This window comes from Canis lupus, chromosome 28 (assembly GCF_011100685.1).
Source record: "Canis lupus familiaris isolate Mischka breed German Shepherd chromosome 28, alternate assembly UU_Cfam_GSD_1.0, whole genome shotgun sequence".
In the NCBI taxonomy this organism is placed as follows: Eukaryota; Metazoa; Chordata; class Mammalia; order Carnivora; family Canidae; genus Canis; species Canis lupus.
Genome location: NC_049249.1, coordinates 21525990 through 21538861, shown reverse-complemented (window position 1 = coordinate 21538861; position 12872 = coordinate 21525990). Strand labels below are relative to the sequence as shown.

General features: G+C 44.8%; 1 protein-coding gene across 7 annotated transcripts in view; it reads left to right on the top strand.

Moving 5' to 3' along the window:
- Window positions 1-1603: 1603 nt before the first annotated feature.
- The window catches only part of XPNPEP1 (X-prolyl aminopeptidase 1), a 54446-nt gene continuing 43177 nt past the window's right edge, over window positions 1604-12872 (top strand). For 2 of the 7 annotated variants that reach the window (XM_038578747.1, XM_038578746.1), the window contains exons 1-3: window positions 1622-1751; window positions 4517-4622; window positions 10120-10208. Coding sequence is in view for 2 of the 7 variants with exons in the window: in XM_038578744.1 (XP_038434672.1) it covers window positions 1720-1751; window positions 10120-10208 (121 nt within the window). In the remaining 5 variants the exon portion in view is untranslated. Of the gene's footprint in view, window positions 1752-4516; window positions 4623-10119; window positions 10209-12074; window positions 12220-12872 lie in introns of all 7 variants that reach the window. The other 5 variants (XM_038578748.1, XM_038578744.1, XM_038578745.1 and 2 more) reach the window with 5 other exon arrangements.

The window sequence follows — 12872 nt, the reverse complement described above, 5'->3', positions numbered from 1 at the left end:
CTTCTTGGCTCTATAAATTTGGGGATATGGAACAGCCGTCTGCTGCTTTCCAAGGTGTCACATCTTTTAGTTCTTTCAGACTTTTTCTACGGGGCCTAATTTAGCTTGTCTAAATGCTTATTCAATAATAACCAGAACTTCAAGTTCTTGCAGGCTGCAGAAACTATTTGGTACAGGTGTATTAGGCCTTCACCAAGGTCAAAGCAAGAAGTGTAGATCACCTTTAAAAATGCGGTCACTTTCACTTAGTAAATATTTCCTAAGTGCTGATTCTGTGCCAGGTGCTGTTCTAAGCACCAGGGTCCCTTACCCTTGAGAACTGTACATTCTAAGGACATTAATTCCTGCAGAATATATGCAATGAGAACCTACCACATGGCAGGAATTGTTCACCATTAAACAACACAGACACAATCCTTGCACTGATGGCTATTTCGTGTGTATGTGTGTGTGTGTTTAAGAGGGGATAGAATGCAATACACACAAGTAAATTTTTATTATAGTAAAAGGCGATAAGCACTATAAATAAAACAGTATGGTAAGGGGGATTAGGAGTGACAGTGGGATTAGCAAAGACTTGAAGGCAAGGTGAGAGAAAGGTAAGGAAGAGAGCCCTAATAGTTGGGGGAAGAGCAAGTCCGAAGGAAGAGCATGAGTGTGCCTAGTTTTTTTCAAGGACAGCAAGGAGGCTAGTTTAGCTGGAGTGGAGCGAGCAAGGTAAGAATAGAGGGAAGTGAGGTTAGGGGCAGATCAAGTAGAGCTTTTGGCTTGAGTGACGTGAGGAACCATCAGAAAGCGCTAAGCAGAGGAGCAACATGATCTCAGACTTCAAAGGACTGACCCAGCTGCGGTGTTGAGGCCATAGTGTGCAGGTGCCAGGTGGCAGCAGGGAGGTCAGTGTAATCAATCACAGAAGTGCACCAGACCAGAGAGGGGACAGATGGGGGTGGTGAGAGGGGTCGGATTAGAGATTTATCTAAAAAACGGGCCCACACGATTTTCTGACCGGCTGGATGTGACGTTGGAACCAAGAGGGCAGGGATGACTCCAGGATTTTGGCCTGAGCATCCTGAAAGAATGGAGTAGCCACTGACTTGAGGTGGTCAAGACTGGTGAAGCACAGTTTTTTTTTTTTTTTTTTGATGCTTTGGGCCAAGAGCGTGGTTCAGACGTGTTAAGTTTGAGGGGCCCGTTAGCTCTCCAAGCGGGTGGCCCGCTGGATTCTGAGGTTGTTTGGAGCGTGATTCTGGGGCACATCCCTAGAGCCTCGCCCAAGTACTATCACGACGGGCTTCCTCTCCTCTGTCCTCCCGACGGCTGGAGCCTCCCTGGGGGGCAGCTCGTCGCGCCTCAGCCCCGCCCGCCCGCAAAGCCCCTCTTTCTTCTCTTGGGCGAACACCGAGAAAAATGCACAGGAACGACGCCGAGCAGGCACGGCCTCCAGCCTCCCCCCGCTGCAGGCCAACGGGCTAAGCCTGCGGCGGTGCAAGCGCAGACCCGCCCCCGGCGCCCGCGGAGCCCCGGTGGGCGTGGCCTGCGGGTGGGCGTGGCCTGCGGTGGGCGGGGCGGGCGCGGCGCGAGCGCACGCCACAGAAGGGGGCGTGGCCGCTGGGCTCGCGCGCTCGCAGCGTGCGCGCCGGCCGTGCCGCTTCCTGCGCTTCGCAGGGCGATCAGCTGGTGCGCGCTGCCCTGACGTGGGCCGGGGCACGTCACCGCCGAATGGCAGCCTCCAGGAAGGCCCCGCGAGTAAGGTGAGGGACCCTCCCGGGAGCCGGCATCTGGGCAGGGCGCGGGCCCCGGGGCCCGGGCGCGCAGGTTGCAGCCCCGGAGGGCAGGACCTAGAGGGTGAGCGGCCGCGCGGCGCCTCGCGGTCTGGAGGAGGCCGCGGCGTGCGGGAGCCCCCCGAGCCGGGAGCAGCGGGAGGAGCCGTGCAGCCGGGCAAGTTCCGGGCCGGCTTTGGAGGGCCGCGGGCGCCCTCGGGCAGCCGGATACCGGCCCGTGGACGCCTGTGCCCGCGGAGCTGCGGCGCTCGGCCCGAGGGGCGGCCGGCCGTGGCCCACCTCCTCCCCAGGCCTGGCAGGAAGGCCCCCGCTCTTGCAGGAAGTTGGCCCGGCCCGTCCAGGCGCCTCCGGGGGTCCTGGGCATGGGTGAGCCCCTGCCTTCTCCCCTCCTCCCGTGGACTGTAATCCTGAGGTTACAGCCCTGACAGTACGGACACCAGCAGCTCGCCTTACTCATTTGCCACCGCCAGGAGGATAGGGCACCTGCGGGCCCATCCCCATCAAATGGTTTCGGTGGCTGGGTCATAACCTCTAGGAAGATCCCGCCAGTAACGCGCCCTGGGCTCTCCCTGGGCTCTCCCTGGGCACAGGGAGCCGGGAAGGATAAACTCCTGGTCTCAGACACATTTCAGCCTATGCATCCCCCCCGCCCACCTAGGGTATGCTTATTACAGCAGCTAACAAAGTGGGGGACAGAGAAATGTTGGGAGATCACAAAGGCCGGAAGCAAAGATGCCTGGCGTTCCACACGGGATCAGGGATCAGCCGTCCTCAGCTCAGGTGGGACTTGATGACTACCCTTGGCAGGATGGCCAGGCTCACTTGCTGAACACAGACCGTGGCTTGTATTAGTGATTGTGAGTGGACAGATCCCAAGCTGACCTTGACCTGGCCTTGGCCTTGCTGTGTCATGATTGGGATGGGTAGAGAACCAGACCTATCTTGTGGAAGGATGGGGGGAGGTGTGGCCATCCTGGTGTGGAAGGAGTTGCCCGCTGTGTTAAGTGCTGGAAATGGGGTTAGGTAAGTGGATAAGGATGACTTAGATCCTAGGCACATCCGTGGACCAAGAGTAGGTTTATAGAATCACAGTATTTTGGGGGGCAGGAGGGTCTTTGAGCATCTGCTGGCACAGCTTCCTTGTCTCACACAGAAGGCAACTGAGGGACCGCAAGCCTTTTGCCCCAGGCCCTTCCCCTTGTGGCAGAATTTGAGGGCTATTCAGTGTAAGCATGAGAACTTCTTGCAGTTCAGGTAAAATGGACTTAGGTAAAAAGGGGTTGAGCTGGCCTCTAGTGCAACTGAGTCCAGGAGACCAACCCTGGCATCATCTTGGCCTCTCTTTGGCTCTGATTTCCTAACTGTTGGCTTCGTTCTCAGGCCGACTTTCTCCTTATGGGAGGTCTGCCCGTTCTGTGCTGGCAGCCCCAGCAGAAATAGAGCCTTCTTTCCTAATGGTTGGAGCGCAAACCCCAGATCTGATTTCCAGGGGGCTGATTTGACCGCATGTTTATTCCTGAACCAGTTGTGTGGCCCCAGGATAGATTGTCCAGGCCTGGGTCCCAGAACTTGGTGGGTGAGGGGATGACATTCATCCCAACTCTGTAGGCTGAAAGAAACGGGCGGTCTCAGAAACCATTGTGCTTTGACCAAAGGAGGGAGGGATGGATTTGGGGTAGGAAAAGACCACGTTTCCCACTACATACCCTAAAACTTGTTTCAATCTACTCTTATCTGAACTCCTGAGGTGTGATTGAGCAACTCGGTGCTTGTTTTGCCCCATCCTGCGTGTGATAGACACATATGGTTCTCATCGTGGACTGAGGGTCAGGGTGCCGGTAAGCATGACCCTGCTGGGATTTCTTTATTTTAAAGAAAAGAGAAAGAAGAGAGAGGGAGAAAGATGTGCCCTGCCTACCTGATGCAAAGATCGAGCAGGCAGTTCTCTGCACACTTCCTTCCCCTTACCCACGTCATGATGTTGAGAAGGTGTAGGTGGAAGAAGTCCTGGGAAGGGGAAGAGTGCTGTGCTGGATGTTGGGAGGCCTTGACTGTGGTTCTAGACTAGCCCTGTCACCACCTAGCTGTGAGGCTTTGAGCGAGTCCTTTGATCTCCTCAGTTTGTCTAGAGGAGGAAGCTGAGTTGGTACCTGAGGTACCTTGTATCTCTAACATCTCATGGTAGCCCTGCTGCAGCTGCGAGGCCTGAGAACGTGTCTGTCCAAGTTAAGTGAAAGGTGGCTGGATCTTTTTTTTTTTTTTTTAAGATTTTATTTATTTATTTATTCATGAGAGACAGACCAAGACAGAGGCAGAAGGAAAAGCAGGCTCCATGCAGGGAGCTGGATGCAGGATTCTTACCCAGAGACCGCAGGATCGTGCCCTGAGCCAAAGGCCGACTCTCAACCGCTGAGCCACCCAGGCATCCGTAGGGTGGCTGGATCTTGGATTCAGAGATCACGGTGTCACAGGAGCAGAAAAACTGTCATGTTTAACTGCTTCATGTTTAGCTTCCTTCATGATCCTGACAGGAGGGTGGAGGTAGTGATGCTAAGGGAGAGAGCTTTACTTCAAATTCTCCCTGAGCATCACCTGTCAGACCTGATTTCTTATTATGGCTTTGCAGCTGAGGTATGTGGCCTGTGGCAAGTTATCTTTGTTCTCTTTTAAAGTGAATGAATAGAGCTACTTCTGAATAACTTCCCTCCAACTCTCTTGTCCTGTATCCTCATTAGTCACGGGGACCAGTTAACTCCCAAATGTATAGAGAAACCGACTTCCTTGGCTCACCGTCTTGTAAAGGTGAAAATATGAAGTCAAGGAAAACCAGCAACTTGCCAGGTGATTATGCGACATGGATCTCTGCCCAAAAACAAGAGGTTACTTTGTAAAATATTATAACAACTTTATTGAGATATAATTCATGTACCACACAATTCACCTTTTAAAAACGTACATTTCAGTGGTTTTTAGAATATTCTCAAGAGTTGTACAACCATCACCACAGTGTTTTGGGACATCTTTATCGCCCTGCCAGAAGAAACCATGTACATGTTAGTGGGCATTCCTCATTTCCCTCAGCTTCACCCTAGCTCTAGGCAATTGCCAGTCTACCTTCTGTGTCTATGGATTTGCATCTTCTGGACATGCATATAGATTAATACAGGGACGCCTGGGTGGCTCAGAGGTTAAGCGTCTGCCTTCGGCTCAGGGCGTGACCCTGGAGTCCCAGGATTGAGTCCCACATCGGGCTCCCTACATGGAGCCTGCTTCTCCCTCTGCCTGTGTTTCTGCCTGCCTCTCTCTGTGTCTCTCATGAATAAATAAACAAAATCTTTTTTTTTTTAAATAAAATCTAAAAAAAAATAGATTAATACAATATATGGTCTTCTGTGACTGTCTTTTTTCACTCAACATAAAATGTTTTCAAAGTTTACTATGTTGCAGTACTTACTCCTTTTAATTGCCAATAATATTGCATTGTATGGATAGACCACTGATTTATCCATTCTTCAGTTGATGGACGTTGGGGTTGTTTCTGTGTTTTGGATATTAGGAGTATGCTGCTATGAACATTTGTATACAAGTTTTTATGTGGACTTTTGTTTTCAGTTTCCCACACCTAGGACTGCAATTGCTGGGTCATAGGGTAACTCTTTAACTTCTTGGAGAATGCTGGACTGTTTTCCAAAGTCACTACACCATTTTGTATTCCCACCAGCAATGTCTGAGAGTTCCAATTTTTCCATATCCTTACCCATACTTGTTATTGTCTATTTTTTTTTTTTAATTTTTATTTATTTATGATAGTCACAGAGAGAGAGAGAGGCAGAGACACAGGCAGAGGGAGAAGCAGGCTCCATGCACCGGGAGCCTGATGTGGGATTCGATCCCGGGTCTCCAGGATCGCGCCCTGGGCCAAAGGCAGGCGCCAAACCGCTGCGCCACCCAGGGATCCCGTCTATTTTTTTTTTATTATAACTTTCCTAGTGAATGTGAAATTATATCTCACTGTGGTTTTGATTTGCATTTCCCTAATGGATAAAGATGCTGAAAATCTTTTCATGTGCTCATGGGCTATTTGTATATCCTCTTTGTAAAATGTCTGTTCAGAAACACTTGACCATTTTAAAATTGGGTAGTCTTTTTATTGTTGAGTTGTAATAGTTCTTTATATACTCTGGATGTTAGACTCTTATCAGATATGAGTTGCAAATATTTTCTCTCATTTCATAAGTTGTCTTTTTACTTTCTTGATGGTATCCTTTGAAGTACAGAAGTCTTTAATAATGAAGTCCAGTGTATCTATTTTCTTTAGTTGCTTATGCTTTTTTTTTTTGCTTATGTTTTTTGATGTCATATTGAAGAAATCTTTGCCTGGTCCAGGGTCAGGCAGATTTCTATGTATTCTAGGAAAACATTTATGTCTATGATCTATTTTGAGTTAATTTTTTAAAAAGATTTTATTTATTTATTCATGAAAGACACAGAGAAAGAAAGGCAGAGACGTAGGTAGAGAGAGAAGCAGGCTCCAGGCAGGGAGCCTGATGTGGGACTCGATCCTGAGACTGCGGATCACGCCCTGAGCCAGGGGCAGGTGCTCAACCACTGAGCCACCCAGGCGTCCCTTGAGTTAATTTTTATATATGGTGTGAGGGTAGAGGTTCACCTTCATTCTTTTGCATATGGATGTCTAGTTGCCCCAGCATTATTTGTTGAAGAGACTATTTCTTCCTCCATTGAATAGTTTTGGCACCATGTCAAAAATTGACAGTAAATGTGAAGGTTTATTTCTGAACTAATTCTATTTCATTGATATGTAAGTCTGTCCTTTTGCTAATACCACACTGTCTTGATTAGTATATTTTATTAGTTTTGACATCAGGAAGGATGAATCCTCCAACTTTGTTCTTTTTCAATATTGATTTGGCTTCCTGGATTGCATTCTCATATGAATTTCAGGATCTCTGTCAATTTCTGCATACAGACTAGCTGAATTTTTTTTTTTTTTTTTTTAAGATTTTATCCATTCATTCATGAGAGACACAGAAGCTGAGACACAGGCAGAGGGAGAAGCAAGCCCCTTGTGGGGAGCCTGATGTGGGACTCAATCCCGGATCCCAGGATCACACCCTGAGCTCAGGGCAGACCTTCAACCACTAAGCCACCCAGGTGTCCCCAGAGTATAAGTTTGACATTTATTTTGTTAAATTTATTCCTAGATACTTCCTTTGATACTTTTGTATATGAACTTTTCTTTTTTCTTTTTCTTTTTTTTTTAAAGATTTTATTTATTTATTCATGAAAGAGAGAGAGAGAGAGAGAGGCAGAGACACAGGCAGAGGGAGAAGCAGGCTCCATCCAGGGAGCCCGAAATGGGACTCGATCCCAGGTCTCTAGGATCACGCCCTGGGCTGAAGGCGGCGCTAAACCGCTGAGCCACCTGGGCTGCCCAAATGAACTTTTCTTAATTTCATTTTTGGATTGTTCATTTTAAGTATATAGAAAAAATTTTATTATTGTATATTAATTTTGTAGCCTTCAGTCTTGATGAGTTCTAACTTTTTTGGGTAGATTCTTTAGGATTTTCTATTTGAAGATAAAATGCCCTTTGCAAGTAGACATAATTTTACTTTTTTTTTTAAAGATTTTATTTATTTATTCATCAGAGACACAAAGAGAGGCAGAGAGAGGGGCGGAAACAGGTGAAGTAGGCTCCATGCAAGGAGCCCAACGTGGGACTCGATCCTAGGACAGCGGGATCACACTCTGAGCCTAAGGCAGATACTCAACCACTGAGCCACCCAGACGTCCCTTTACTTCTTTTCTAATCTAGATGCTTTCTATGTCAATTTTTGCCTAATTGCCCTGGATAGAACCTTTAGTACAATGTTGACTTAAAATAGAAAAATTCACATCTCTGTTCTTGTTCTTGATCTTACGGGAGAAACATTCAGCTTTTTTGTATTAAAGATGATATTAGCTGTGAATTTTTGTAATATTCTTGATCAAGTTGAAGAATTTCTCTTCTTCCCTTTAATGAGTACTATAATCATGAAGAGGTGTTAGATCTTGTCAAAATACTTTTTCTGTGTCTATTGGGGTAGTCATGTAGTTTTTATTCTTTATTCTGTTGATATTATGTATTACATTAATTTTTTTTACATTAATTTTTATATGTTGAATCAGTCTTTCATTCCTAGGATAAAGCCCATTTGGTGATGATGTATGATCCTTTTTATATGTTACTGGATTCAGTTTTGCTAGTATTTTCTTAAGGATATTTGAACTTATATTTATAAGAAATATTGGTATGTTTTACTTTTTAATGAAAGAATATATGATTCTCTCAATAAAGAATATCTCATTCTGTCCAACAAAATTAAAGTAGAACATTTCATTCTGCCCAACACAATTAAATTCTCCGAGAACAGGTCTGGAGTGATTGGTGAAAATGTCTGGTCTTCTGGTTCTGGCTGTGTCATAGACTGAGCTAATGTGGACTCTTTTCCCTTTACTAACATATAAAAATGTGGTAAAATTATAACAAAATTACTTTTAACTTCATAACTGAGTAAAATCCAAACTCTTTGTATAACCAATAAGAGGCTCCTTGTTGCCTCTCAGATCTTATCTCCTAACCACTTACCTCCTCATCTGCCAGCACACAACCACACTGGCCTTCTTGCTTTCTCTGATGTATACCAGGCATACTCCTGCCTTAGGACCTTTGTACTTACTATTCCCCTTTTCTAGAATGTTCCTTTCTTAGACATTCACATGACTTGATTTTTAGGACTCTGCTAAAATATCATCTATTAGCAAAGAGACCTTGCCTAGAAAACCCATATAAAATCACCTTTCACCTTCACTCTTCCTCTTGCTCTGCTTTGCTTCTTTTCATAGAATGCATACCCCCTGATAGAACATATTCTTGTTTTGTATCTTTTGCCTCTCTTCCTGGATCCTCCTCTTTTCAGCATCCTCTAGCCCTACCACACACCCTTCTAAAACCCCTGAGATCAGTGACGATGTCTGTTTTGTTCACTGTTGTGTCTAGAGTGCCTGGATTATATAGGAGAGTCTCAATGAATATTTGTTGACTGAATGGACTTGAAAAAGAGAAATCCGGGCAGCCTGGGTGGCTCAGCGGTTTAGCACTTGCCTTTGGCCGAGGGCATGATCCTGGAGTCCCGGGATCGAGTCCCACATCGGGCTCCTTGCATGGAGCCTGCTTCTCCCTCTGCCTGTGTCTCTGCCTCTTTCTCTCTGGATCTCTCATGAATAAATAAATAAAATATAAAAAAAAAAAAAGAAAGAGAGAAATCCTCAGGTGCCAAAAATTTAGAGGAACTTAAAGCTTGAATGGTAGCTAGTAAGCTGAGCCTGAGGAGGTTATTAGACTCTGTAGGCCTTCATACCTGGGGTCCAGGGCATCAGACTATCCTGTATGCTGATTGGAGACCTGTGTGTAAATCTTCTCTCGAAGAAAGTAAAGTGGAAATTAGTCTCATAAGCAAACAACAGTGACAGTAGTGCTCACACAATCTAGGACATGTCTGATTTTCATAGATGAAGTAGTCTCAACTGAAGATAAGCTCTTTTTTTTTTTTTTTAAAGATTTAATTTATTTATTCATGAGAATACACAGAGGGGGGAGAGAGGAGAGAGGCAGAGACACAGGCAGAGGGAGAAGCAGACTCCATGCAGGGAGCCTGACATGGGATTTGATCCTGGGTCTCCAGGATCAGGCCCTGGGCCATAGGCGGCACTAAATCGCTGAGCCACCAGGGCTGCCCTGAAGATAAGCTCTTAATAAAAGATTACAAAACACACAAGGAATAAGTTACTAAGAGGGAGCCAGCAGACCCAGCAAATTGAAGATTAACCATCCCCAGACCTGCTAATGGAAAGTCTGAAGTGAATTATAAAATAAAGGCCCCAAATAATTAAAGCTGAGAGAAAGAATAGAAACCATAGTGAAAGAATGAGACACCATGAAGAAAGAGCAGTCAAATTTAAAGAGAACCAAACAGAATTTATACATGTAAAAAAAACAGTCATTGCAAACAAAATCTTTTTAGACTACTTAGACAGGAGATTAGACATAGCTGAAGAGAATTCAGGAATTAGAGGTTAGATATGAGAAGGTTTGCCTGCCATGGTGCTGTTGAAGTTGCAAGTTTTATCTGAAACTTTTACTTATTTCGTTATGATACCGGGGTGAGAGTCCTAATGACTCACGAAGGAAAATTGCTAAGTGAGGTAGATATTCTCTAACTAAGCTTTGCCACGTTTCCTATGGTCAAAGTCTGCAATATCTGTTCTTTCTCTTAAGGGCGAATCACCAGGATTTTCAGCTGAGAAATTTAAGAATAATTGAGCCTAACGAAGTGATACACTCAGGAGACCCAGGTGTGAAAACAGGTAATAATTTTGCCTATTAATTAGATGGGATGTCCGAAAACAATTTTAGGTCCTTGTACCCTAATCCCAAGTTGGGAGAGAAGAGAGGGTAAAGGATTAATAATTGCTCATGGCTGGGACTGAGGGGACAGAAATCTGGAAATTAAAAACCATTTTATCCTTTGGGTTCTGGGTAGTTGGTTACTGTTTTTGTATATATTTACCACTTTTTTTAAGGTAATAAGTTAAGAGAATTATAATTTTCATATTTCCTATTTTTGGTGATTAAGTGGTAGTGGTAGAGGAGTAGATAGGTTATTATTGAAAATACCCTATTCTAGGGTCTAGAGGTGCCTGGGTGTCTCAGTTGGTTAAGTGTCTGACTCTTGATTTTGGCTCAGGTCATGATCCTAGGGTCGTGAGATGGAGCCCTGCATGAGACTCCAGACTCTCTCTCTCCTTTTCCTCCCTCTGCCCACCCCCACCCTGTGCCCCTCCCCCCAAAAGCACTATTCTAGTTTTTCCTGTCTCTAACATAAACTTTTATTACTGCCTTAGAGATTGGCTTTCAATTTTTGTCATAAGATTTTGAAATGAGAAAATTTTATAGTATATTACTCTGCTATATAAATTATGCATTCAGGAAAATCTTTTTGGGAAAAATTTCTGGAACCATACTCTCTTCCCAGAACTGGTTAGTTGTGTTGTTAGGTTGCCAGAAACTTGAATTCTGAAAAGTGGTATATTACTATATTTCTATCCCTTGAAAGCTAGTGCTTTTCTTTGGGGTACCCAGGAGCATTTACTTTTAGTCAACTGGAAAACTCGATTATCTGAAGTTCATAAACCATAGAAGAGCAGTGTTATAATTGCATGCAACTAGGTTCCTTTTCTTTAAAAATATGGATACATATATCCAACATATTTTAGGCCATATTAGGAGGGAGGAGAAGAGGAAGGAAAAAGGAAGGGGAAAAAAGTAAAGTAAAGGAAACAGTGATAGAATTATCAAATGTAGAGTTTAAAGAGACCTTCTCTTTAGTATGTCTGAAGAAATAGAAGTTCGGGGACCATCAGTTGACTGAGGTTGCAGATCCCGTGGAAACTGGAATCCACTTGTTTCGATTCTGTTGGTCTTAGAATAGTTTAAGAGAGCGTAGCAGAGCGTCCTCCAGATAATATGGTATAATAGTGCACAGACTTGGGAGTTAGATAGATACTAGGTCCTGGTGCCTGATGATTGAGTTGAATGGGGCAAATATTTAACTCTTTTCCTTTATCTGTAAAATGGGAATACTGAAACCTCCCTTGGAAGGGTTATTTTGAGAATCATTTAAGTATGTAAAGCCCTTGGTCCTCCCTCAGCAGTGAGACAGAGAAACAAACCACTGCCTCTAAAGCTATTGATGCTGGAAGAGCAGCCTGGTATCCATGTGTGTGTTAAGATGCTGAAATTGGAGTAAACCAACCCCTTCTATTCTTACAAAAAGGCATGTAAGAAACCCAGCTGGTGCTTCAGATATAGATTCAAATAATATTTCTTGAGCTTTTATAATGTACGCGATGCTGTGCATGGTACTTCCACACATGTTGTGAAGTTGACTTCTCCTACCCACCCAGTGAGGTAAATACGGTGTGCCTTTCATATACTTCTAAGCAGTGAAAAGTTTTGTTTATGATAAAGGCTCAAGGTTTCGGAATCTATTTCTAAAAGCAGGCCCACATATGCAAGAGACTTTTACATGAGTCATTCTCTTTAAAGCATGATTTAAAAATACCTGGCAGCGTATGGGCTAATGTTACATCATGGACTAGGCTTGTTGCTCTTGGCTTCCTACTTCCCAGCACACCCTGATTAACTCTTGGCTGCTTCTAAATTTCTCAAAGTGATAGAATGCGGAATGAGCAGATGCTGTTAATACGACGTCTTCTAATATCCTAGCTTCTTTCACTGAAGATTCATTGCTGTTGATTATATTGAGTCTGGAAAGATCATGACATGAATTTGGGACATTCACTCAGCCATCCTTGAGTGAGTATCCATATGTGTTAGGTGGTGGGCTTAATACATGGATTCAGGAATGATGATGACATGTCCCTGTTTAAGGAGAAGCAATATGCATACCTGTTGCACTATTTATCACATTGCTTTCAGGGTTAGTTAATTGTGTATCTAGCTCTATTAATTGTACACACATAACATTTACTATGTGCCAAGCACTGTTTCTAAGGCCTTTGTATATAGTAACCTATTTAATCCTTGTAAGATTTTTCATCTCCTCTGTCTTAGTTGCTTTTTCAGCCACTGCCACCTCCATGGCTGGATCTTGTAATGGTGTCAGCTTTGTCCCCTCCTCAGCTAGCGGCTGATCCATTCAGTCTCTTTCACGGCCTGTTGGTGCTTGTGGCTACAGCTGTCCAAGCCACCTTGGCGCATTGTCACCACCTCCGTGAAGCTGCCTCCATGGCCACAGCTCGTTGCTTTGGCCATTGCCTGTCACTGTCTTCTTCACCTTTACTGTGGCTGCCACTGCTGCTTACCATGTCCTAACTGCAGGTTGTGGTATTGGGACACATATCAAACACAAAGATATATTTGTGACAAAGAAGTGGCTGCCTCTGACCCAGGACACCAACCAAATGCAAAGGGCGAGAAGGAGGAGGAGGAGGAGGAGGGGGGCGGGG